Here is a 26,907-nt window from a genome sequence, read left to right on the forward strand (position 1 = left end):
ATTTCCTGGTAATGTCAGCTTTTGCTCATATGAATTCTGATTTGAAGAAGAGACACTATTAGCTCTTGAAAGCTAGTCGAGAAATGTATTAAGTTAGTCCAATAAAAAGGTATCACCTTATATTTTGGTTTTCCTTTGTTAACATTTTTATTTCTCAGCTAGCTGAGACAGCGAGTGCTGTGCAGTCAGTAACTACAGTTGCTGAGAAAGGGAAGGAATGACTTGTAAACTTGGTACTCCATGACACCAAATTTTCACTTCCAGGCAGCTTAAACTGAGAGTTCCTAATAGAGTCCTCTTGCCTTACAGCCATAAACAGAGAGAGCTGCTTGAGCTACAGCTTTTTGTAAGCCCAGATGCAGGACATAAGAACCTGAGGATCATCTCCTTGTGCCCTGCCTAAGACAATTCTTTGATGCTTTAAAAGCAATATTTACCCAATTAAAATGTTCTATTAATCATTAACGTGTTAATTTGCGATAACGCAGCTTAGCACAAAATATTTCAGGCCCAATGCAAGAAAAAAATAATGATTTGGGGGAAGGGAGCAAAGAAGCACCTAGGGTCAGGCAGGCACTAGCAGGATAGGAGCGTGGGGATCCCTCTTGCCCCCACTATACCAGTCCAGAGTAAGCCTGAGGTCCAGGTCCAGGGGGTGAGTTCCAAAACAGGCTGGCAGAATTTTTCAAGGCAAGGGTGACTTATTTGCACTATTTATTGCCTGAGTGGGGGTGGGGGTGGGGAGGAGTCATAGCCCACCATGGATTTCAGTATGGAAAGGGAGACTTCAAAATGGCCTTGCGGCCCCTTTAAAAACATGGTGGCCCTAGGATGTTAGGGGGCAGGAGGAGACTGCTGTTGTGTATTGCCATGGCCAGGAATGCACAAAGTTCTGGACTATAACAATGCAAGGCAAATTACTGCAGTATTTACTAAATTGCAGTCCTTGGGTACTACAGCTAAATAAATCCCACAATAATTTACTCATAGTAAAATGGAGTAGTATCACACATTTTTACTGTAGTTTAGTAAACAGGGCCTTTTATCTTAATTCTTAAGGCAAGAGTGCATAGTGGGACAGGCCACATTTAAATCCAAATGGCTGGGAAACTCTGACAGGAGCAAACAAATACATCTAGGATAAACAAATTTGGTGCAGAATTGGCCAGCAAAGGCCTTATTTTATAAAAAAAAAAAAAACCACTTTTCTAAATGCAAAAGAGAAAAAACATTTTGAGCACAAAATGTATACTTTGATTAATGCTGACAAAAAATGTGCATAGTATGCGTCAGTAGGAATCAGAAACAATTCAAAAACAAAGTGGCCATTCTCTGTATTACCTGAGGGTAATACTTCCAGGGAATCATAGACGGCATGCAGTGGTTCCTCTTTAAAGCTGTGGTATTTTACCAGCTCCATAGATACGACTTTGCCACTTGGCTTTAAATCAAACACCTCATAGTGTCCTGGAGGAAAAGGCTCGACTTTGGGAATGGAAGACGTCGAATGCTTCAGATTGATAAGGCCTGTAAAGATGAGAAAACAAGCATAAGACTTCAAAGCTCCCTTCCACGCCAACTAATCAAGGAAGATTATTCATCATAAAAAGATATCCAGAAAATGAAAACAGAATGAATTCAGGGCCTGTTCAGTGGTAGGGCTAGGCATTGCCATGTAAGAGAGCTGCGTCTGATTCCCAGGCTCAGCTTCTGCACCTTAGGCCTGACAGGGATGAGGATGCTGCGGAAGACGTGTTCAAGGCCTGGGGGTTGGGAGGGAGTCTCAGCCACTGCACAACAGCGATATCCAGTGGCCAGATTCAGGGTGCATGCCAACCAGATTTGAAAAAGTGCCACAACCTGTAAGGGCTAGATAGGGTAGTGGCCGACAAAATGGGGGAAAAATTGGATAGCTTCGTATCATGGTATTGCTATAGCCCAGGTGCCTGCTTCCAATTGAGCTAGAAGCCAAAAGGAGGAAACTGCAGAACCAAAAAAAAAGGGGAAATGCATTTGAAGATTAAAAAACAAGTTGCTGGTAATTGACCCATAGGGGACTGGTACTAGACACCTTCCCTACTGATTGATTCCTCCCTTTTAAAACTGCCTGTGTGTCACTCATGTGGCATGTATGTCTCTCAGAGGGCTTTGTGGGCATTTGATCATTTTACTATAACATTCTGGTATTTCACTAGCCACAGTGTTAACCAACAGAAAGTTTTCTACAGGATTTCTAAAGAAAATCAACCATAATGCTTCAGGACTAGAGTTTCAGGGGTTAGTCTTGCTGGCAGACTTCAGACAAGTCTGCCAGCAAATGTTAGGTTCCATGTTAGGAACTATCACCCGGGAAAGAGATCTAGGCATCATAGTGGATAATACTTTAAAATCGTCGGCTCAGTGTGCTGCAGCAGTCAAAAAAGCAAACAGAATGTTAGGAATTATTAGAAAGGGAATAGTGAATAAACGGAAAATGTCATAATGCCTCTGTATCGCTCCTTGGTGAGACTGCACCTTGAATACTGTGTACAATTCTGGTCGCCGCATCTCAAAAAAGATATAGTTATGATGAAGAAGGTGCAGAGAAGGGCAACCAAAATGATAAAGGGAATGGAACAGCTCCCCTATGAGGAAAGACTAAAGAGATTAGGACTATTCAGCTTGGAGAAGAGACGGCTGAGGGGGGATATGATAGAGGTGTTTAAAATCATGAGAGGTCTAGAACGGGTAGATGTGAATTGGTTATTTACACTTTCAGATAATAGAAGGACTAGGGGGCACTCCTTGAAGTTAGCATGTGGCACATTTAAAACTAATCAGAGAAAATTCTTTCACCCAACGCACAATTAAGCTCTGGAATTTGTTGCCAGATGTGGTTAGTGCAGTTACAGGCCAATACAGAACGGTACATTCGGCCGAGCGCACTGTTAGCTCCCATTTGGCTGCGCATCTTTGACGAGCTATTATTACCCCTTATACAGTAAGGGGTAATAATAGCGCGTGGAAAACGCGCAGCCAACCCCCCTGAAACTAATAGCTCTCATCACATGCAAATGCATGTTGATGAGCCTATTAGGTAGTAACCCGCAATACAGAAAGCAAAATGTGCGGCCAAGCCGCACATTTTACTTTCAGAAATTAACTCCTGCAAAAGGCAGAATTTCGGCCGGCACCGGGCAAAAAAATTGCTTTTCTGTACACCCTCCAACTTAATATCATAGCGATATTAATTCGGGGGCCCCAAAAATAAACAAAATAAAAAATCATCTAAAAAAAAAAAAAAATCTGCCCGCAGCCCGCGGGTTGGAAAACGGACAATTTTGCCGGCGTCTGTTTTCCGAACCTGTGGCTGTCAGCAGGTCGACAACCGACGCCGGTAAAATTAAGCGTCGGCTGTCAGACCCACTGAGACCCATCGCTTCCGCCAATAAGGAGGCACTAGGGACCCGCTAGAGTCCCTAGCGCCTCCATATTAGTGCGGGCCCTAATTTAAATACTGAATCGCGCTCCCAGGAGAGGGGCCTGGGCGCGGGTCAGGAGAGCGGGCACTCGCCTCGGAGTGCCCGCTCTCCCGCGCAGTTTACTGTATTGGGCTGTTAGTGTAGCTGAGTTTAAAAAAGGTCTGTATAAGTTCTTGGTGGAGAAGTCCATTACCTGCTATTAATCAAGTTAACTTAGAAAATAGCCACTGCTATTACTGGCATCAATAGCATGGGATAGACTTAGGGGCAGATTTTAAAACCTGCGCCTATCTAACCTACCCCCCAGCCCTAACCAGATCCCCCCCCCCCCCACCCACACCTTTGTTTCAGAAGTTACGCCTGCTGGCGTGCCATCCCCCGGCGCTGTGCCGGAGGGCTCGGGACCGCCCCCGGACCACCCTCAGACCGTCGTCACGCCCTCGGACCCGCCCCCTTCCTGCCCCTTTTTCGAAGTCCCGGGACATACGCACATCCAGAGGCTTGCGCTCGCCGCTGAGCCTATGCAAAATAGGCTCGGCGCGCGCGCAGGGGCAGATTTTCTCGGGTTACGCGCTTCTCTTACATGCGTAGCCTTTGAAAATCTGCCCCTTAGTGTTTGGGTACTTGCCAGGTACTTGTAATCTGGATTGGCCACTGCTGGAAACAGGATGCTGGGCTTGATGGAACCTTGATCTTGTTCTTAAAGGGCGAGGAGGGGTAGGGGACAGAAGTAGGAAGAACGCTTTTCCATATAAAAATATATTTTTAAAAGGCCTCTAAAGACTTCTTTCTGTTGACCTCTCCCTTATAAGGGAGGGACACTAATACATGGGAAGAAAGTACTGTAAAGACAATATGTATTTCAGATGTAGTCTGAAACAATGTTGCTGAAACAAGCGTTTCAGAATCAGCATGGGACTCTTCCAGGTTGTGTGTGACTATTGTGTATTTTCAGTGGGGGAGGGAGGCAGCTCTCAATAGCCTATGTTGTGTGTGATGTACCCAGGCCATTCTAGCCCGCACACATTGCACCTATTCTCATTAGGAGAACTTCTTGCATTGTTTCCCTGCAAGAAGAGCATAGTTTACGTTGCACCTGCTGCTAAAGAGCAGGCACAGGTTTGGAATTGCCCTGCACGCTCGCTATACTACTCCTGACCTAATCTTACACACAGCAAGGCCTCTTTGTAATGCAACTTAACGAACATGTGCCATGGAAGCCGCGCAGACTCTTCTCCACATTTGAGCAAGGCCGTTTTCAGTCAGGCCCTTTTCCCTGGGTACTTTTGAAAGCTGCCCTCTATAAAAGCAGAGAATAGCATAACCAAAAGCTCTCTGATACGACTCATTGATGAAAGAGACCACTGCTGTGTAAAACTGAACTGCAAGGGTGCCATCAACTGCATGTGTGTTCCTGAAGAAATGCTGCAAATACCTGCTTTGTGGCATGGTGCCAGGACTCATTAGTTTAAAATATCCCAAGGGGCTATCAGATGTTTATCTTCCTTATTTGAAGCAGGCCTAACTTTTCATTAAAAAAAAAAAAAAAAATTGCACCCATTCATTTTCAAATACTGCCATCTGCTGGATAGCTGTGATATTTGAATAAGTTTTTTTGTACATTCAAATTTCCATACTATACTGCCATTAAAATGTTTATGGCTTCTTTGCAGGCTACTTTGATGGCAGAGACATTATTTTGAAGTGTAAAGGATGAGTTTTCACAACCTTATGAGAGGGAAGCAGTCACTTTTCACAAATCAAATAGACCAACAAGAACTATCCACCAAGCCAAACTCCAAACTCCCGCTCTCAAGCATATCAAACATGTTTCGACGCGAGAACGCTCATTTACTATTGCAGGAACCAACTTTTGGAACAAAATGCCCACTGACCTACGCCAGGAGCCCTGCCATAAGAAGTTTAAACAAAACCTCAAAACATGGCTATTCAAACAAGCTTACCCTTAACTGGAAATCTATTAACCTGAACTGCCAATCACTCATTCCCATCTCTGCTATCCACACTACTTCGATAATTACTCCCACCGGCAACTCCCGGTAATCTATATACGTTTCTCCTGAAATACAACACCCCTCTACATTTAGAATTCAAGATTGACTCTCCTTGCTACTATTGTTTGAAAATTCCTAGTTATTTATACTTACTTACTATTTAACTGCCCAAGTTAGGCTTGTTTAATTTTGTATTAGTCTTATTTATTTGTATTATATGTTTTTCTATCATACCTGGAATTTTTTTTTGGATACATGTTTTGTTCTATGTTCTTTAGAATGTAAAGCCTGTTGCTGAATTATTGTTTATTGTAAACCGAGGTGATGTTCTTAACGTGCCGCGGTATATAAAAATTTCTAAAATAAATAAATAAGAAACATATTTTGTTAATAGAAAAACCCTGGTGGCACTCTGGGTGTTTCTTATTGCTGGGAAAGGAGACTTGTAGTGAAATGATAAAAAGCTGGTTTGTATACCTTTTATGGAAAGTGCTCTTACTATGTACAGAAATGAACTGCTCACTGATATATTTGCTCTTTCATACCACATTCTGCCCTGCCCTCTCCCATTTTTTGTCCTGCATATTTGTTTGTTCCCAGACTCTAATGAGGAGCAGGATTTTGTGTCCACTTTGCAGGCACCAGTGGGGAAGAACCCAGGGAGCGCTCCTTGTAAAGAGTACTTACTACCAGCGGATGCAGGTTCTCTAGTGACAGTGGCCGATTTTTCTTCTGGACTTTTACTTCTGTATTGAAGTGCACTGGTCAATAGTGGTCTACTTATGATTGCATTCCTGCCATCAAGTTTCAGTAAAAAGGATTTAGTTTGAACAACAGCCACTGTGGGCCTGTATGTTTTGTGATGGACTATTGCAGAAGACCTTGGGAGAAAAAGCTGAGAGCATGAGTCAGGAAGTGGTCCTAAAACTTCCCCAGATAGCCTCTGAGCCCACTTAGCTAGTGGGACAAAGGGCTACATAGTCTATTGGAAAACTGCCCTCATAGTGTGTAGTATTTCAAAAGTACGCATAGCAGGCATTAACTCTCCCTCTGAAACACACATACGTTTTACTACTAGTCCTGCTGTTGTTCCTTGTGACCTTCAGCAAGTCACTTTACCCTTCTTTGCCTCAGGTACAAACTTAGATTGTGAGTCCTCTGGGGATAGGGAAATACCTGCAGTACCTGAATGTAATCCACTTTGAAGCGCTGAAAAAAAGTGTGAAAAGTGGAATATAAATCTAAATAAATAAATGACTAAATACTACATCTTTTGGTTTTTTAATTCTTCAATAGTACAGAGTCCTGGGCAGCAGTAAAGGCAAGAGCATTACAATCTATCTCCCACACACACCGGATCAGATTAGTTTGCATTAACTAGGATTTCTCAGATTATTTCACGCATACAGTGAATGAACCGATAAGATCCTATTCCAAGTGAGAGTTGCGACAGTGCTCCAAATATGGCTAATCTTTGGAGAATTAGAGGAGTTACTTAAATAAATTTAAAAAAAACTTTCACTCTGAATATACAAAAAAAATGAATTTACAGATGGTGGCAGGCATTGCTATTGACTGTGTGTGCTTTTGGTATACTGAGCTGTATACAGAGGATAAGGCTTTTATTTTAAAGAGCAAGTTTGAAAACTGCATACTTCGAGGGTAACAAAGTAGGTGCATTTCATAGTCTCTTTGTGTTTCAATATTTTTATGGATCCTCCAGTAAGCTCAAACAATGCAGTTTGATGTGGGTGGGCCCTTGGCAGAATGGGAGGGGCTAATGTGATCTCAACAGGAAGCAATCAGTCTTGAACAGCAATGAGTGTTCCAGGGATCAATGTGTAAAACTCTATATATGAAAAAAAAAAAAGCAAATCATTGTATATTTTAAATCATAAACCTCAACAGTCACACATTTTTAAAGGACATATGTAAGGAGAGTCCCAAAACTGTCCCTTACAAGCATGCCTCTGAGTCTCAGACTCGAGGGCGAGGTTGAAAGTAAAGGAGGAGTGGTAGAAGAGGTTTGACACTCTCCATGGAAGATATTATAAGTTTAACAAAACTGCTATTACCACATGGGTTCAGTGTTCTTCGGGCTAAGCTTAGCTCTCTGGCTAAAAGAGGTACTCAAGGTGGTCTCTTTAAGGGGAGGGGATTGCCAGTCCTGACTCCTATTCTGGGTCCAGACCTCCAAGGACTAGGGAGGTCTTTTCTTGGGGTCCAAGAGTTGGTTCCTGAGATATTCTAAAGATAAAAGAAAACAAATGCCTCTAAGAAGACAAGGCTTGACTGCCAATCTAATTCTGTCTAAGAATTTCTTCCGAAGTTAAAGAAAGAAGCTTGCCATTTGTGGGGGTCAGGAGGAGGATCACCGAACAGGAGAAAGATCCCAAGAGTTACTGTCTGAAAAAAAGGAATCGGCCAGAGACTCATCTGCTTTAGCTTTTTGGAAGAGGGAAAGAGAGAGCTGCATCCAGAGGAGAAGGTACCAAGGAAGTGCCCAAGGAGAGTGTTCCTGACCCAGTGTATCTACCTGTCGGCAGTGCTACTGCCCCAACCATGATTTCTTTCTGGACTTTATTTTTCTGTACCAACTGTGCACTAAACCATTTGATTTTTATTTTCTTGCTAATTAAAGCACCAGGAAAGGATTTTATTTTCGAACAGCAGCTACAGGGTGGAGTGTGTTTTTACTGGTCAGGGTGCAGTGGAAGTCCAGGAAGAAAAAGCCTTAAAAGCCTTCAAAGACCGACTCTTCCCCCCTATGCGGGAAGAACCCAGGAATACAGGTATAGCCCTGGTCCAGGATCTCTCACGTAAGCACCTACAGACCCAAAAACATTGGGGCAGGAGTTGCACATTTGGGGGCAGATTTTATAAATCTGCGCACATGCGTACTTTTGTTCACACACCAGGCGCGAACAAGAGTACGCGGGATTTTAATAGACTAAGGGCTTGATTTTAATAGATTAAGGGCTTAATTTCCTAAACTAGACACAGAAAAGGAGAAAAGCCTTCATAAATCTGGACTTAAGTTTGTACCCGAAGCAATGGAAGGTGAAGTAACTTGCCCAATGTACAAGGAAGTTGCAGTAAGATTTAAATACTGGTTTCCAGCCTACTGCTCTAACCACTAGGCTATTCCTCTATGCCACACATTCCAGCTCTGAGAGTACATTCAACAGAAACAAAAAAGACAGAAGATCTCATAAATATACTGTGCTTTTCTAGACCCCAATGATTCATTACAAGATTACTTCTATCAGCAGCCTAAGTACAGTCCAGTCAAATTATAGACACATATCAGCTATCCTTTAGTCATGTTTATTACAAAAGAGATGTTTAATATCCTCTGCTAAGGCTACAGGATTCTTTAGAGAATACACACTTAATACAAAAACACCTTTTATAACTAAAAGGGAATTTTGGAAAATTGGAGCAGATGCAATAAAGTACTTTCAGTCTAGCATACAGGTTAATGCACAGTCAGACATGCGCTTTGGATGCACTAGACTAACACCCAATGCAAAAAGGGGATTAGCGTGTCCAAATGCATAGCTAATAGCGCTCATCACAAGTAAATGCCATGTGGATGAGGCTATTATCTATTATCCTCCCCTGATGCAGAAAAATGCTGGTTGCCCAACATACCCTTTTTAACGAGGAAAATGTAACGCCAGCCCTGGAGCAGGTGATGTCATACTGCAAGCCAAGGGCGCATGACAAAAACAAAAATACTGTTGGTTCCTCCTATTTAGTATCATTGCAATACTAAGATCTACTGTTTGCGGCGATGAAAATTAAAGGAAAATGTAATGGGCCGATAACCCCAAAAATAATTTCTGGGTGCATAATGTACACGCACAAGATACACGCTCCAGGGCTATGCTATTGTGTGTGCATATTGTGCGTATAAATCAACTGTGGGCAAGACAATTGACGCTCATATTGAGCCCATTTTCCTGACACATTCACATCCACTTTCCAAACTGGTGATCATCCTCCCTTGAAAGATTTTCCTTTGCTATTAAGTACTTTAGTCTTCGGTGCTGGTTGGGAAACAATACTGACTTCCATTGGTTCGCTCCCTTCGTAGGGTCAGTCCCTGGCTATGTGGCCTCACTTCCCACAGTTGAAACCTGCAGAGGAGCCTGATGGCTGTGCTCTGAGTATGGAGGCAGAAGTGTCCTACTCCAGGGACTGTTGTTGGGGGGTCAAGTATTCACACTGCCACAACAGGAAGCCTGTGTGGGCTGTCTTTCCAGTGTCCGTACTACTTCTGACATCAGCTGATCCTGATAGAAGGCATCTGCGACTTTCAATGCTTTCTATAGGATGAGCCCTGGGTGTCCACACACCCTGTTCTGAATAGGCTGGTCAAGCCCATCCCCAAACTGCTCCAAAAGGACCTAACTGGCTACCCCGAGGCTTGACTTCACCACTGGTTGTAGCCATTTCCATCAGGCATCTTTTAGCCAATGAAAAAGGCTGCATGGAGTTTCCCAGGCTGTAGGGTACTACTTCGGAACTGCTGCTGGTAGGTCTCCATCATATAACCCGCTCTTTTCAGTATGGTGGTTTTGACAGCAGAATAGTTGGTTCTCCCATTGTGAATGACCACTTGTCTTTTGCTGGTGAGATTTGCTAGGTATGTGGGCCAGCTAGCTTCTGGCCAACCCCTCAGGTGGGCAGTTTTTCCAAAATTCTTCAAGAACACATCCAGGTCTTTCCCCTCCTTCATCTCACACAGAAAAGGAGATGGATGGCATGCCTACATCATTGTGGATTGCATTGCTTGTTCCAAATGGTTTAGTATCATCTGCTGTTGGCTCACCAATACCAGCTGCTGGCCAAATTCTCAGTCAGAGTGTGCACCCCCCCCCCCCCCCCACACACACACACACACACACAGGTTTTCTGCTACCCTTCAGTGAGGGCCTGTGTGGCTCGCTCCATACAAGCCTAATGGCTCTGGTACCACAAAAGTTTGCTGACGGGCTCTGTCCTGTTCTACAACACTGAAACAACTTTCTTTCTCCTAACAGGAAAAATAAAACAAAACCTGTCTGTTTGGCACTGATTCACTATAGATATAAATCCCTCACTCCATGCAAAGCTATCATCCTTAGCTGCTGTAAAATTAAACTTTTGCCTGGCACTGCAGCGAGGCATGGTTTCTCTGAGTGTGCAAGGCTTACTACATAAATCCAACTTCTAGCACACTATATGGCACTTTAAGCAGTCTTGGGGTAACTAGAGAACAGATTTTGTTGGCCTCTGGCAAAATTCTTTCATAAACTTCTTTACCGTGACAAGAAAAACTAAAGCAGCTTTGCTATTTTTTATGGTTCAACAAACAAAAGTAGTAATACAACTTAGTTTAGCAGAATTCTCTCTCTCCAGGCTCTCTAAAAACTAAACTAACACATTCATACAACCATTCATCCCCATTACTAATTTAAAAACAACTTGCACCTAAATTAACAATGTACATACATTACTAATCATTTATTACCAACAATAAAATTGCACATTCCCAAAACCAAAAAATGGATCCAGATCATAAATCTCTTTACATACATCTAAATGTTTAAATCATTTCTGAAAATGGATCCTAAATCCGAACTCGCGATTAGCTTCATAAACGCTCCTCACATGAAAATTCCATGTAGATGAGGCTATTAGCTAATACCCCGCGATGCACAAAAATCCCTGTGCGCCCGAGGCACACTTTTTAACCTGTCAAATTTTGCGCCTGCCTGAAGCAGGCATGAAGTCTTCCTGCATGTGAAGGGCTCAACTTAAAAACAAATAAAACTGCTTTTCTGTGGTTCCTCCTTAGTTCCTCCTGCTTAGTATCGTCGCGATACTAAGCAGAAAGAACCAGAGAAAGTAGTACCATGCAAAAAATAATCTTGATGTAAAAAAAAAAAAAAAAAAAAAAGGGTGTACAATATATAGGCTCAGGGCCATGTATATTGTGTGGACATACTGTGCCAGTAAATTAGCTGCTGCAGGATAAAACGGACACTCATAAATTGAGCGTCCATTTTGGTAACCTGCATACACGGGGCACTTAATATTAATTTATTCACTGCTTCACTCACTGCCGATCGGTCCATTCACTGTCACATTGGTGAAAGAACCAATCCCCTTTCAGAAGGCTGTCCTGAAAGGGGTTTGGTCCCTTTCACTGACACTTGTCAGTGAAAGGACCAATCAGGAACAGTCCTGCTGGGGGCGGGGATGGAGCTCTGGCCAGGCTGTTGTGGACGAACAGCCACTTCTCCTGGGTGCCTGGTGCACAGTGCTAGGGACGCACCAATTATCTATTGCATGTCCCTTTTAGTGCAGCAGCTCATTTGTGCATTGCATCGAAAGTGAGGGAGAGGTGGATGTGCACGCTTTCAAAAAACATGCATCCACTTTGGATGCACGTTTTTTAAGCGCCTGATATTTCATCCACCTGACAATGGGGTTTTTTTTCTGTGGCATTCTTATTTTTGCCAATTTCAGTCTCTTGTTGTATTTTAAGGATTCTAGTTCTTCCCTTAAGGCTTCTTCTTCAGTGTTTGTGTGAATAGCATGATACTTACAGATTTTGCAATGTATTTTTCAGAACTGACTATTCTGTCACTCATGACTCTCTGGGAGCCCTGGCAAGTAGTCCGGTACTGCAGTCAGCTTCTGATATGCTCTGCATCCAGCAAAGCAACTAATATAAAAAAGGAAATGCCACTATATCCTGACAGACAAAATAATAAAAGGTAGTAAAAACTGTTGCACAAAACAGTCCGATTACAAATCCAAGATTTTTGTTTTTCAAAGCTGCAATATGTGCAAACATTTTAGGGACTGTATGGAAATTTTCTGGTGTAAAAATTCAAAATCTGACCAGCCCCCTTAGTAAAAAAAAAGTTATACATGGCCAGAATACATTCAAAGCCACCTGGATTTCCAGAATATCTTGGAGCCTGGCTACAGTGAATGCAAACTGAAGAATGAACTGTTAATTAGAAGAATATTAATACTGTCTCACCGTCACCTTGTTTTTGAGAGAAGTACTTTCTCTTTTGATGATGGCATGGTTTTTCTCTTTACAGCTGAAATGTTTTTGTTAGTCATTGATATGAAGAGTATGTCTTTTTTTTTTTTTTTAATTTTTAATTTTGCATTTTCAGAATATAATACAATATCCATAATTAGGAATTCAAGAGATCATAACAAATTATAATTGAAGGTAAACATAAAGGTAAATTTATATTTATATCTCTCGTATTAAGGAAACATGTTGGGAACCAAGATTAAGGAAATTGGAGCTAAATTAAGTATTTCAATCAACTAATATAACAGCTTCCCTGTAAGAACAAGACATTACCAAGTTTTTACACACTTTCAGATTTACCATCCAAGAAGCCCCTTAATTGTCCCGGTTCTAGAAATATGTATGTTTCCTTTTGATATTTCAGAACGCATCTACAAGGATATTTCAATATCATAGTTGCCCCACGATTTATCACCTCTGGTCTCATACGTAGGAATACCTTCCTGCGCTCCTGAGTAGCTTTTACAATGTCAGGATATATCCAAATATTCTGTCCGTAATATTTATCTGTTCTATTTCTAAAGAAAAACTTTAGGACCATATTCCTGTCATGCTCAAAGGCGAAAGAGACGAGTAAAGTTCCTCTTACTTTAATCTCTGTCTGAGATGAAAGTTCAATAATTTCAGTTAAATTCATAGACTGTTGTTCCCATCCATCCATATCTTCTGCTCCTAATGGCTTCCGCGAGATGATAAACGCTTTAGTAATTACAGGCATTAATTCCTTAGGAAGTTTAAGAACCTCCAACAAGTAATCCTTAAATGATTCAATAGGGGAAATTTTTTCCAAAATCGGAAAATTTACTACTCTTAGATTCATAAATCTTAAAGAATTTTCAACAAACTCAAATTTCTTTTCCATCATATTCTCAGATTTGATTAAATTAGTTTGAACCTTCTCCATAGATATTACTTTGGTTTCAATTTTCTCAATCCTTCCTTGCTGGAGTTTTGTAATCTTCTCAGTATTCATTTCTTTCTTATTCAAATCTAAAAAAGCCTTGGTTAAAGATGTTATAGCAGTTTCAATAGATGTTAAGGCACTCCATACAGACTCTAGCGTGACAACTTGAGGCTTTCTTAATGCAAAGACAGTTCCAGGAATAATTTTTACCTCTGCTTCTTGTGTGTCTTCGGTGGTTGATTCCGGTGGAGCCTTGGTGGGGGTACAAGGGGAGAGAGTCATTCCTCCGATAGGAGTACTCTCGCCCATATCAGACTGCCTTCCTCCACTTTCAACCCCGGGGTCTATGGGATCCAGCCGCCTCCTTTCTTCCCCCACAGGGCTCGGCAGTTTTTCTCCTTCAGACCCCCCTCGTCCCCGGGGCGGAGAAGGAGTCATCGGAGCCCCCGGGCTCAGCGAGATCGCCTCGGCCATCGGACTCGACCCAAGCTCCAAGGTCTCACCCTCAGCGGCCCTCGCTTCCGGTATCTTGGTGTTGAGGCGAAAAAACTCTCGATTCTTGCTTGTTGGGAATCGTCAACTTTTTCTAAAGAAATATTTTTAAGCTTAGCTTTACGCTTAGTATGTGGCATCCCTCCAAGTGATACAAACGCAGAAAAAGCACTGCAGGAAATCCTCAAAAGGTACTACGCAACCCGAGAGCTCCTCTGCCACATCTTACAGGTCAGCCATCTTGGTTCCCTTCAGAGTATGTCTTTTTAATGATGAATTGTTTTACTGTAAAGCACTACGATCTCTTTTGAAGCAAGCAATATAGAAATATTAAAAAATAAATTAATAGCAAGCTCTACTTCTGGACACGCAGGGGGTGGATAACTCCCACTCCTGCTTCCAGCCTTGGATCAAGAGGAGCTAACATTAGAGCTAGCCAGGAGCTGAGAGAAGCTGCAATCTGGACTAGTCCGAGTCTGGCCTAGGAGGTGAGACTGGACAGAAAGTGAATGGAGGAAGGGCAGAGCAAAGAAAAGCAAAAATAGAGCAAACATAAATCAGAATATAAGCCAAATACACATTTTAATATATATAAAGAGAGAGACAGACAGAGAGCAAGAGTGAGATTGCCCTCAACACAGGGGACATCATTCATCAAGGACCAAATTGTGCTAACAAAATGTTACCTTTTGCTTCAGAACATACTCCCAAGAATCCATCATCTGTGAGAACTTTAAACATGGGTCGGACACCGTACATATCTCTTCCCAGAAACACCTTCCTATTTGATGTGTCTAACAAGATGAATGCAAAAACACCATCCAACATAGAGGCCGTTTGCTCTATTCCTCCTTTACTGTAAAGATGAAGGATTACTTCACCATCTACCAAAGTCTGGTACTCAAATCCAAAATGCTTCTGCAACTAAGGGGGAAAAAAATCATGTTAAAATGCACAAGCTGCAAACAATATTGGCTTATTTTCACTTTCAAAATCTTACAGCATGTAATAAAAAAAAAAAAAGGAGAACAATGTTATGAGATAAAATAGGGGCTAGATCAGTGATTTTCAATGTGGACTCTGCGGAATCTAAGGGTTCCCTAATCTTGTGGATTCAGATGACAGACAACGCTGGGCCCCTTCTTTTACGGTCCAGGGTACTGATACACAGACATTAAGGAAAAAACGCAAAACTGCTTCTATGGCCAAGTCCAAAAGCAAAGCAGCATTGTCTGAATTATCAAGAAGGCTTAAACAGTATATTGAGCCTCTTATCCTGCTAAATCATAGCCGGATTTGTTATCTGGCTATAACTTAGCCGGATATAAAAGGGGTGTTTTTTTTGGGGGGGTGGTTCCATGGAGGGGTTCCATTAGCTGGCTAACTTAGCTGAATATCAGGTATATCCAGCTAAGTTATCCACATAAAACTTTAGACCTGCTGGAAGTAGATCTAAAGTTATCCAGCCTCATGGGGGTCGTATAACTTGAGACTTAAAACTTGAGACTTAACCGGATATATTCAAAAAAGAATATATCTGATTAAATTACGCTGAAGAAAAAAAATCCCAATGCAGCCTGTACCCCCACCTCCCTGCTACCCAAGTTGCGAAGACTCTCTGGAGCTGACCTTTCCAGCCCCCAAAAAATGGCCCATTTAATTAAAAAATGTAATAGCGCCGAGACAAACCCATCTCCCTCCCCCACTCACTGCTCCAACTTGCCCTTAAATGTGCAAATTTTAAATTTAGTGGCCCTTTGAAATCACCCCTCCCCCAACGCCCACCCCAACTTTTTCCCTTCTCCCATCACCTTTTTTTTTAAAGTTGATGGCCAAGACTGCGGTAGCCTGCTACTGCGATCCAGGCCTGGCACTTCTGGGGACGTTTCTGCCATTGCCAAAGTAAACGCGAGCATGCTACTTATTGAGGGCAAGCTAAATAGCAGGATTATGCTAAACTGAGCATGCTCAGTTCTCCTTTCCGCTCAATTCCTCTTGCTAGCTTCCAAGGGGTATACAACTAAGCCTAGTACATGGGGCTTTTCAGTACAGAGGGAAGAAGTGGGAGAGCTACTCCACTCCATGTGAGAGGGTCAAAGAAGAGTGGAGAGTTCCAAGGCAGCAGAAAACTTAGAACAATCTGTCTTCTGTGCCAATAAGGATCTTTAAAGAGAGGTGTCAGAGGATGTGGCTAGATGTAGAGGCTGGAGGCAGAAGAGAACATGCAAGGGGGAGACTCAATAAGACATCTTGCCACCCTGACTCAGGACTCAGACATCTGACCGTTTCCCTCTCTACCACCACCTTGTAGTGTAAGCACCCATGATGGCTGCACCACAGTCTGCTACTGCCATAAAGCTCACAAGCATCAGCTTTGAACAGAAACCAAAACAATTAGTCTTTTAGAAAAGCTTTTGAGGCAAGACTGCTCTTCAACATCAAGCCACTGAATACCTACAGCAGTCTCTGGCTACAAAAACATCAATGACAGCAAAGACCTTTATTCTCTGAGAACTTATTGTTTGGAAATAAATTTGCCTTGTGAAAAGAATAGCAGGAGCTCACTCCAAAAAAAGGGGGCTGCCAGTTGTGTGCCACAGGGATCAATCCTTGAATAGGTTCTTTTCAACTTTTTCGTAAGAAATATTGCAGAAAGTCTATCGGGAAAGGTTTGTCTTTTTGCATTGGCACCAAAATCTGCAAGAGGAAGATGTGGAAAAAATAAGGAGGAATAGTCTAGGAATAGTCTTTTTCTGCTGTCAGGTTTTTGTGTTTCTATAGGAGAGGCCCTAAAAGTCAACATTAATGCCGTAATTCGAAGCACAGTTATATAATGTCAGTGTTCCTTATCTAATGATATAGTGTAGTTATTTTTGCTTCTTTTTTGCACTGTACAACTGATTAAATATGAATACAGAATACATAAAATAAGTGCGCGCTGCCTGTAGGCTCAGCACTTCATGCAGTAGATTTGGGTTAGATTCCCTAGCCCAGGTTCTGCTCCGCAGGCTGGCTGGGACTGAGGATGCTGTGAAGGTAATATTTACATCCCCAGAAGGTAGGTAGGGAAAAAAAAAAAAAAAGGAGGGCAAGACCCAGCCATTGCACCAAGATGACACCAATGGTCAGACTTGGGGAATACATGTATCGGGTTCCACAGAGAAATGTGATCTGTGACCCCTGGCTAAGGAATATCACTGTAGCTAAACAGAAATGTGGGGAGTTTTACAAATTAGGGAAAACCTTTGGATAGTTTCCAATGAAAGTTCATGAAACCAAAATCCCAACAGGGGCTGGTTCTGGTTGAGCTGAAAATGCAAAAGAAATAGCAGAAAATTGCCAGACCAAAAAATGTTTTAAAAAGAGATCTTTAACCATGTAAACACATCATGAAAGAGAAAGCATCTTAAAATAGTCTATGATACCTTTAACTCCAAGTATAGTACTGTTGTGTTCAATGTCTTCTGTACTGTGACTTTGGGCCAGAGTTAGCAAATGTCAGCTCCTAAAATTTCATATCACAAATGCTTTTAAAATGTTTGCCTCAAATACGCTCAGCGGTCCCTGATGCCCCTTCCCCAGACAGAAGAGATGTGCCATTTGTTTAAATAGATAGAGGTCATTTTGGAGGAGAGGGTTTATGTCATTTCAGTTCAGCAAACAAACATTTAACAGAACGAAAAATGGAAAAAAAAACCCCAACTCTGAAATGAAAAAATGAAGCGAAACAAATTAATTTTGGCTGGCATATCCCTACCAGGCAGTCAGGAATCCCTTGATGGGTTGGAGAGCTGCTTCCTCCAAGGTGCAGTCTCCACACCTGGGCCAGTAAAGGCCATCATTATATATTCACAGCCATCTTCCCTCTCCAATCCCGAGTGTGCCACCTCAGTGGCTCACTAATTTCTCCAGCAGTGAAGCACTGCTATACAGCTCGCACAAAAATGTTACCTGTTTGTAGTTGTAGATCTCTCCATTGTAGCAAAGCCATAGATATGGAAACTTCTTCACACGGATGGGCTGCATGCCATACAAGTGGTCGACAATTGCAAGGCGATGGAACCCAAAACAACAGTTGGTGAAGCCATTAACGTTTTCAAAGCGAAAAGCATCAGGACCTCGGTGTGCTATTTTCATAGCACTAAGACACTGAACAGAAAGGCATTCATCACTGCCAAAGAGAGCCCAAATGCCACACATCTTCAGTGTTCCACCTGCACAAAGAAAGAAACTCTCATTACACACTGCAGACTCTCTCACATGCCACAACACACCTTTTCATTCTGTTAATAACCTGAATTACAATTCTTGTTAGTATTCGGCACTACCAAGAGAAAAACCTAAATATCATTCCTGGCTCAGGCGTTTGGGCTTCGTGTTAGTCAGGTTTGGAAGTGCTGCTGAATTACACATGGTCCATGTGAGGGAGTGGGAGGTAATGAGACTAATCTTTTTCTGCCAGCTACTACACAAAGCCTTTTAGAAGTTCCTCAGAAGAAAAGGAATCATGTTACTCATATGTGAGAGAAAAATGTGACCACTCACAATGGCTTTCTAAAGAGATCCAGACAAAAAGAATAAGGAGAGGGGGAAAGGGAGCAGACAACCAGCTTATACTAGTGAATGAAGAAATACTTGTATGTAATATATTTTCGTGTTTGTTCCATCAGAATAAACAGGCCCTTGGCCAGGTATGCGTGTTAAGTTTTTTTCAACTATTTCCATGTTCTTCTCTCTCCAAATCAGGACTTCTCAAATCTGTCTTGGGGATCCCACAGCCAGTCAGGTTTTTCAGGATATCTACAATGAATATGCATGAGATAAATTTGCATATACTGAATCTGCAGATTTATCTCATGCATATTCATTGTGGATATCCTGAAACCCCAACTGGCTGTGAGGCCCCCCAGGTCTGGTTTTGGAAGCCCTGCTCTAAATCAACTTCATTTATTCTTCTCTAACCCCATGTGAAGGAGTATACAGGAAAAAACCCAAAACACCTTAAAGGACCAGATTCAGAGATGTGGCATGGCCCAGCCCGGCCCACCTTAAGCCTAAGAAAGCAGGGAATCCTGCTCTGGGTGGTGGTTCGTGGGAAGGCGTATAGCTAGCCAGGCTCAGGATGGAACTGGAGGTCCAGGGGAAAAAAAAAAGGGAATACCACAAAACTGTAAGTTGTAATACCACATTTGTGTTATTGAACTGTGAAGTATAGCAGAACTGCTTTTTGTTTGTTTTCTTGTCACTGATAAAGAAGTGTATGCAAGATTTCTGTCAAAGTCCATAAATATATATACTAGAAGTTAAGCCCGTAACAACAGGCAACATTTTATAACATTTTTTCTGTCCATTTCCTAGGGATCTCTCAGAAAAAGAATACTGAATGATGAATCAGGTTTCTCTTGTAATCAATTTCTCACCTGTATATTCCTGGAGAATATAACTGCAATGTCCAGATTTATCACAAAGACAGATAATATTGGTAAAAAAAAAACCACAAAAAAAAACCACAACAATTTCCAGGAGATCCAACTTTTTTGCTATAAATGTAACATATATACAACAACAATCTTTTAATCTAATGGATCAGTCATGGAAAAGATACTATTTTGCCTTGTTTTAAGTAACTGGATGGAAGTAATACACACACATATTAACATGCACAAAGCAGTAAAGGAGATCCCAAAACCTTTTTTTTTTTTTTTTTTTTTTTTAAATCAGATTAACTGAATTACATAAACTATTGAAAAATCACAAGCAACATATCTGAACTTTGCATGCACATGAAAAATCTGACACTTGTACATGTCCGTCAGATGTATACAAGTTTCAAAAAGGTAATCCCTGTATTTAAAGCCATTAGATCATAAAATAAAACTTCCCGGAACAGGCTGTCAGAGCTGATAACCCTAGCCCTGCGTGCATCGAAGTGCCATGTCCCTAAAAGAACTTAGCAGGAAGACGCAATCCCTTAGGGGGGGGAGGGAATAAAACGATTCCCTGTTCCGTCTTCCACTAAGGAGCTCAGCCAGCACTTTACCATGGGGATTTAAGGCAAGTTTCCCTTGCTCGCTATCCCTCCCGTGGATCTAACCCTTCCCCCCACTACTTGCAAAACAAAACAACCCTACAGCATCGTTTCACTCGTAGGCTATAGTCCTTACCAAAACAAAAGTGCGCCTGGTGTCAATCCCACCACCTAAATGTTAATTAGAAAGTGACAGAACCTGGAGGGGAAGGTGGCACTGAGGGGCTTATTGCTACCACTCGGGCTGTGCCAGCGAATGAAGCAGCAGCATAAGGCACGGCCCAGGCTGGCGCCTTGCAGTCGCAGATGTAAGACGGTTTCGGATTGGTTGCTTTAAGCGGCTGCCTGGGCGATCACTGAGAGCCCCTTCGTGAATGGCCAGCGCCATTGTCTTTCCCTGGCAGCCGCTTCCGGCTCCTTCTGTTTCGTGGTCTGCCGTCAGGCTCGGTGGAGGCTTCTGTGCAGATCGGCTGGTTGTAAATTGTCGGATTAACTGGTTGACTTCTAAACAGTGTCTAATTACAGTTGAATTGCAAAGACATGTGCCCTAATGTTGCTGCACTAGATTTTACTTAGTTTGTAGGTGCACCGCTGCGGTTTTGTATTACGCAGATTCAGCTATTAGCATGACAGTTTTACAGGTGTTTCCAAAGTAATAGCGAGAATGATTAAAATAAAATGCTAGGAAAAGACCAGAACAATTTCAAAATGGTATTAAGTAAAGGTTACAGAAAATACAGCATGAGATCATGTCTCAGGTTTGGGTAATGGTTCGTGTTGGCCCTGGTAAGGTTTCATTTCCGGTCGGGTAACGGGATACTACGTTTGTTGTTATATCTGCTGTTTCCCTTTCCCCTAGGATTATAGAGAATATTTTTGCATATTCTTTTGGGGAAAGTCTTGTATTTTCATGACCAGCTTTGTGAAACGTGCATCTCTGATATCTGTATTTTCCACAACGCAAGAGGAAATGCATTTGTTTCTATTTCTCCTGTGTTGCATTGCATAGAGGGTCTGTTCATGGGGTTTCCAGTTTAGTTTTGTCTGTATCTTACTATTTCTAGTCTGTAGTCCTTCTTTGATTTTTTTATTTGTTTGGGCCGCAGGCAGCTTGTTCCAGTGAATCGCACTTTAAGGCCTTTTTTAAATTCTGGAAGGAAGTATAATCCTGTGGCAATAACTGCAACATCATCACAAACCAAAAGAGGGGCAGGGTATTAATCTCACTGCTGGACCCTTCTCCCTCGAACGGTACAGATTCAAAATATCAGCCAAAAGACCAAGAAGGGACCATTCTCTGCTCATAGTGGACTCTGCACTTAGATTTTAATCAACAGGCTAGGAGGTAAGAAAATATTATTAAATGTTTGTCAACTTTCAGAGCACTTTAGGCCCTGATTTACTATGTTCTCTTAAACACAGTGGGGCCGATGCAGCAATAAAGTTTGCCCAACCTAGCGCACAGGTTTACTCGTGGTGGGACACACTAGACTAGCATCTGATTCAATAAGGAGATTAGCATTTCCAAAACATGTGCCCAAACGCATAGCCGATAGCGCCCATCATACCTAAATTCTATGTAGATGAGGCTATTAGCTATTATCCCCTGAATCAGAAAATCACAAGGAGCCCAAAGCACACTTTTTAACCTGGCAAATTTAACTCCGGCCTTGGAGGTGGTGTAAAGTCAATCCATGAGTAAAGGGCTCATGAGAAATTTAAAAATACGGTGCTCTATGTTTCTTCCTTAGTATCATTGTGACACTTAAATGTACTGCTTACCTTGTTGAAAAATAAATGTAGATTGGCTTGATTTAAAAAAAGAAATATTCTGGAGACACAATTTAGACACCCACTAGCAAGGGGCACTTAGATAAGGGCATCTTCAGCAACCTCAGCAAAATATGCCAGAAGAAGCAGGATAAAAATGGATGCTCGTATTGAGCGCCTGTTGCAATTGTGGACACCTGATCCATTTAAGTGCTAGGAATGCACAATTTTCTTCTAGCATTTTCTTTTTTATGCAGTCCCTCGTTTAAATACTACATCGGGCGCCCAAGGGATGTGGCTGCCTGCACGTTAGGAAAACAGGCGCTCAGTATGAGTGCCTATTTTTCAAGGGGGCTGAAGGCTTCAACCTGACAGAGGACAACCTGAAACTCCTGCCAAACATGTACCAGAATTCCCTGCTTCATGACGGGTTTACTTACAGTCTGCAATACAGCTGTAGTTAGGACATTGAGAAACTCTCTGTCAGCACATTGCACATTTTCATTTTTGGCTTCGCTGTTCTTATTCTCTGATAAGCTTTCACTGCTGTAACCTAGATTAGAACAATGGATGTATTATGTGAAGGGCTGTATTGCTGCAGACTCGCAAATTCCTTTCCAGAACTGCAAGTCCCGACAGCCTCTCCTGCAGAAGCTTCACGAAGGTTCCAGGTTGTCTAAGGAGGGGGTCAGTAGCCCCTCAGCTGAGATATGCTTGCTCAGCAAGGCGTAGAACGCATGTGTAAAAGATAAGAAATGTAGAATGTATAAAAGCCAGCTCCTGAAGGGGAGGGGCACGCAGTTTCTGAGCCATTGTTCTCAGCTGTGTCTTGCATATGCAATAAAAGTCTTTCTTTTCGGAACAGTTTCTGGGGCCTATTTTCTGACGGTAACATTTTCAACGTGCATCTTATTGCATCGGCCCCAGAATGGAGGTGGGGGGGGGGAAGCCTTAAACATAAGCTTTGCATCTACAGGGGAGTATGGCAAAATGTAAAGAAGAAAGAGCTAGAGCTAAATGTGTCAGAGAAAACAATTAAGAGACAGAATTTGAAAGCAATGAGCAGAGTAAAATGGATAAAACATGAATTGGAAAACACCAGCATGTAAATTAAGGGGCCGATGCAATATCCTGCGTCCAACAGCGGGTTAAACAGTGCACTCGGCTGAGCGCACTGTATTGCATCGGCCCCTAAGATCCTTCAGCAGACTTCAAGTTTACATGCAGGGGATTCAAATTCCCAGAGAAAAGAGGCTGAGTGTCAACAAGGACCCTTAAGAGACACCCCAGAAAATACAGACCAGCAAAAAAGAGTCATGCCCGCAAGGAGGGGAAACAATTCAGGAAAATTTTCAGGGGAAGCAAAGAGTCCATGAGCAAACTTCCTGAAGTCCAGGAGTTCTCAGGGGGACCAAATGAAGTTTTGGGGGTCCACACCTCAGTATCCCCAGTAGGCGGCCATCTGAGGAGCTTTTATGAGGAGAGGACCCACGTGATGAAGGACAAATGGGCCCTAGAGTTTGTCAGCAGAGCTATGTCCTCAAACTAGCTGCCCCTATTCCTGAAAAGAACGGTATATGGTTTTCCCCTGTATGTCTCAAGGAAAGAAAAAAGCTGTCCAATCAACAGTAGAAAAGCTTTTTCTGAAAGAGATATATAGTACCAGTCCCCAAGTCCGAGAGACTTTATTTTGTAGTGCCGAAGAAAAAGGGATAGTTCTGCCCAGAGTTAGTCCTGAAAGAGATAAACAAACACCTAAGAATCCCCCATTTCAAGATGGAGACCCTAAGATCAGTTATGGAAATTGTATGGAAAGAGTTTTTTTTTACTTTCCTGGACCAAGTACAGACATAACTAGATATTTCCACCAGGGAAATGCACCAAGGATTCCTGAAGTCTGCAGTTATGGGGAACCATTATCAGTTAAAGGCTATGCCCCTTAGTCTGACTATAGTGCCATACACCGTTAACCAATGATAGTGGTGGCAGCGACACTGAGGAAAGAAAGGATCCTAGTCCATCCTTATATGGACGAATGGCTAGTAAGGGCCACGTCGAGATTGGAAAGTGAACAATAAATCCTAAGAGTAAAGCAGCTGTTGGAGATATTGGGATGGGTTATAAACATAGCCAAAAGTCATTTACAGCCTTCCCAATCCCTAGTGTATCTGGGGGCAAGATTCAATACAGAGACAGGCAAGATCTCCATGACCCCAGCGGGTCACAAAGCTGCAAGAGCAAGTAAGGAAATTGTTAGCAGGCAGGAAGCCCAAAGCAATAGCCTACTTGCAGGTCCTGGGGTCAATGGCCCCTTCCATAGAACTGGTTCCTTCAGTGAAAATACATATGCTCACATATGCATTTATACTCACGAACAATGGACTCTGACACTTCCAGGTTAAAGCACCTTTTAAGCTTTTAACCCGTACGCTCTATGGTAACTCTTTATATTTATTTCCTGCCTTATCTTCTTTCCAGCTTGTTGCAAGCTTCCAAGTTCTCTTTCCCTGTTGATTGTAACTTTGACTTATTCCTACCTATTGTTATCTTTCGTTTACTTGAATTGTTACTCCAGTTATACCCTTGTTAAATGTAAACCGATCCGATATGGTTATTTACTATGAAGGTCGGTATAAAAAAACTGTAAAATAAATAAATATATAAATATGCACTATTTGCACAATGGTCACTGCAGCAGTCTCTGGTGGTGGTTGAAAGACATCAACTTGTTCGAAGGGATATATCTGGGGCCACCAAAGTGGATAATAGTAACGACTGACACAAGCCAGAGTGGCTGGGGAGCCTATTGCAAAGGACAGATAGTGCAGGGCAAGTGATTGTTAATGGAAACTTCTTGATCAATAAACCATCTGGAAATAAGAGCAATCAGATGGGCTCTGGTCAGCCTCCTCCCCAAGCTGAGGGGAAGAGCATTAAGGGTGCTAACAGACAGTGCTACAGCGGTAGCATATGTCAATAGACAAGGGGACACATGGAGCCCACACCTAGAGAACGAGTCGAGAAGCTTGATGGGTTGGGTGGAGGTGCACCTAAATAGATTGGTGGCAAGACATATAGGAGGAACAGAGAACAGGCAGGTGGACTATCTCAGCCGACACATGCTGGAATCAGGAGAATGTGAGCTGTCGGAGCATTTGCAGGCATAACAGTCCTGGGACCCTCTTTGACCTGATGGTGAACCATTTAAATACCAAAGCCAGGAAATGTTTCAGCCAAGCTCAGGAAAAAGGTTCTGCAGGGATAGATGCGCTGATCCAGCCATGGGCAGTGGGTAAAACCACTGTATATGTTCCTGCCATGGCTCATGATCACAAGGATCTACAGAGTAGTGGTTTATGGTTTATTTGGGTTTTTTGACAGTCACATCAGTAAAAACCTTCACAAAGGTAAAAAACTAAAAGCTGTTTAAAATTAGAATAAAATTTAAATAAAAATAAAAACAAACATGCTACTAAAAGTTAAAAGAAGCACAGTTCAAAAAGACATGAATAAATAACAAACAAGGAAGAAACCAACTGTTCAATTACCTGCTCACTGTACAGGTGCACTTAAAGTGGCACACGATGGTTGGGTCGTTGTGATAGCACTGGATGGGCCCAGATACCTATGATACACAGACCTGTTAAGGCTGCCCAGGGTTCTTCTTCGCTAGGGGCCTATGGTGAAGGAAGATTGAGGGACTTCTGTCTTTTGGCTTGGTTCTTAGGAGGAAGCTGAAAAGCAGAGGATATTCTGATGCAGTGTTCTCAACCCTTTTTGAAAGCAAGGGAGCGATCCATGCCCCTGGCAGGATATGAAAACTTTTTGAGGCCTGGTGCAGAAGGAGGGGTATTTCCCCGTTCAAGGCACAGGTACGGTCAATACTAGATTTCTTGCAGAAAGGCTTGGACAAAGGTTTGGCATTAAACTCGCTAAAGGTGCAGGTAGAATCATTAGCATACTTCATTGGCTAAGTGCAAGGATTGTCAGCAGGGGCCCATCTAGATGTGGCAATAAAGCATGTATGCCCTCTGGTCCAGCAGATATTGCCAGCATGGGATCTAAACCTAGTGTTGAGGGCCCTGATAAAAGCACTCTTTGAACTCCTAAGAGGAGCATCAGTCAAAGATCTGACATTGAAGACAGTATTCTTAGTGGCAATCTGCTCAGCCAGAAGGGTCTCAGAACTCCAGGCACTGTTGTGCAGGGACACCTACTTGACCTTCTACAAGGACACAATTTGGCCAGTCCTGTCCTTTTTACCTAAGGTAGTGTCAGAGTTCCACATGAACCAGGAGATATCTCTTCCAGCATTTAATAGGACGGAATGCGTCAGGTCGAGAAGGGTCTGCATCTGTTAGATGTCAGGAGGGCTTTGCTACAGTACATGAAGGTTACAAACAATTTCTGGAAATCAGACAAGCTGTTTGTCCTTTTCAGAGGCTGAAGAAATGTCAAAGCGGTGTCCAAAACATCCATTGCAAGGTGGATTAAAGAAGTGATCATGCAGCCTACAGTTTTTCTTTGCGTATCAAGCATCATGATCATTTACTCTGATATTACCAGAAATCTACTTAAACGCATTTCACATTTGGCTTTCTCATAAACCGCAACTAAATTGAATAAAACTGAAATATTAATTTTCTCTGCTCCGAAAAATAACTCAGCTTTCCCCAAAACTTTATTTTAAAGGACATGAGATAACTATTAAACAGCAAGCTCGTTACTTGAGTGTTACAGTTGATAGCTCATTAACAATGAAACACCATATTAGTAATTTAGTCAAAAATTCATTCTTCAAATTACGTATGTTAAAAAAACCTAAAACCGCTACTAGACCCACAAGATTTCAGAACAGTCCTCTAGGCTTTGGTGTTAACTGGATTGGACTACTGTAATGCTGTTTTGATTGGTTTACCAAATACTACTCTCAGACCCTTACAAATAGTACAGAACATGGCAGCATACTTACTTACAAGAACCAAGATATGTGAACATATTTCATCAATTTTAGAAGCCTTGCATTGGTTTCCAGTACAACAAAGAATTTATTACAAAATAATATCCACAATACATAAAACTCTGCAGAACGCTTCTTCACCATGGGCTGACGCCATCCTTCGCATTTA

At 42.2% G+C, this 26,907-nt stretch overlaps 1 protein-coding gene across 3 annotated transcripts in view; it reads right to left on the minus strand.

Annotated features, from left to right (window-relative positions):
• ASNS (asparagine synthetase (glutamine-hydrolyzing)) overlaps positions 1 to 26,907 on the minus strand; it is a 112,171-nt gene that overhangs the window by 80,109 nt on the left and 5,155 nt on the right. The window contains exons 1-5 of one of the 3 annotated variants that reach the window (XM_029588939.1): positions 20,145 to 20,322; positions 19,401 to 19,423; positions 17,932 to 18,194; positions 14,667 to 14,904; positions 1,342 to 1,527 (exon numbers count right to left, since the gene is read on the minus strand). In XM_029588939.1, coding sequence (XP_029444799.1) covers positions 1,342 to 1,527; positions 14,667 to 14,904; positions 17,932 to 18,180 — 673 coding nt within the window. In that variant the 5' untranslated portion in view covers positions 18,181 to 18,194; positions 19,401 to 19,423; positions 20,145 to 20,322. Of the gene's footprint in view, positions 1 to 1,341; positions 1,528 to 14,666; positions 14,905 to 17,931; positions 18,195 to 19,400; positions 19,424 to 20,144; positions 20,323 to 26,907 lie in introns of those variants that run through there. The other 2 variants (XM_029588937.1, XM_029588938.1) reach the window with 2 other exon arrangements.

This window comes from Rhinatrema bivittatum, chromosome 2 (genome assembly GCF_901001135.1).
Source record: "Rhinatrema bivittatum chromosome 2, aRhiBiv1.1, whole genome shotgun sequence".
NCBI lineage: Eukaryota > Metazoa > Chordata > Amphibia > Gymnophiona > Rhinatrematidae > Rhinatrema > Rhinatrema bivittatum.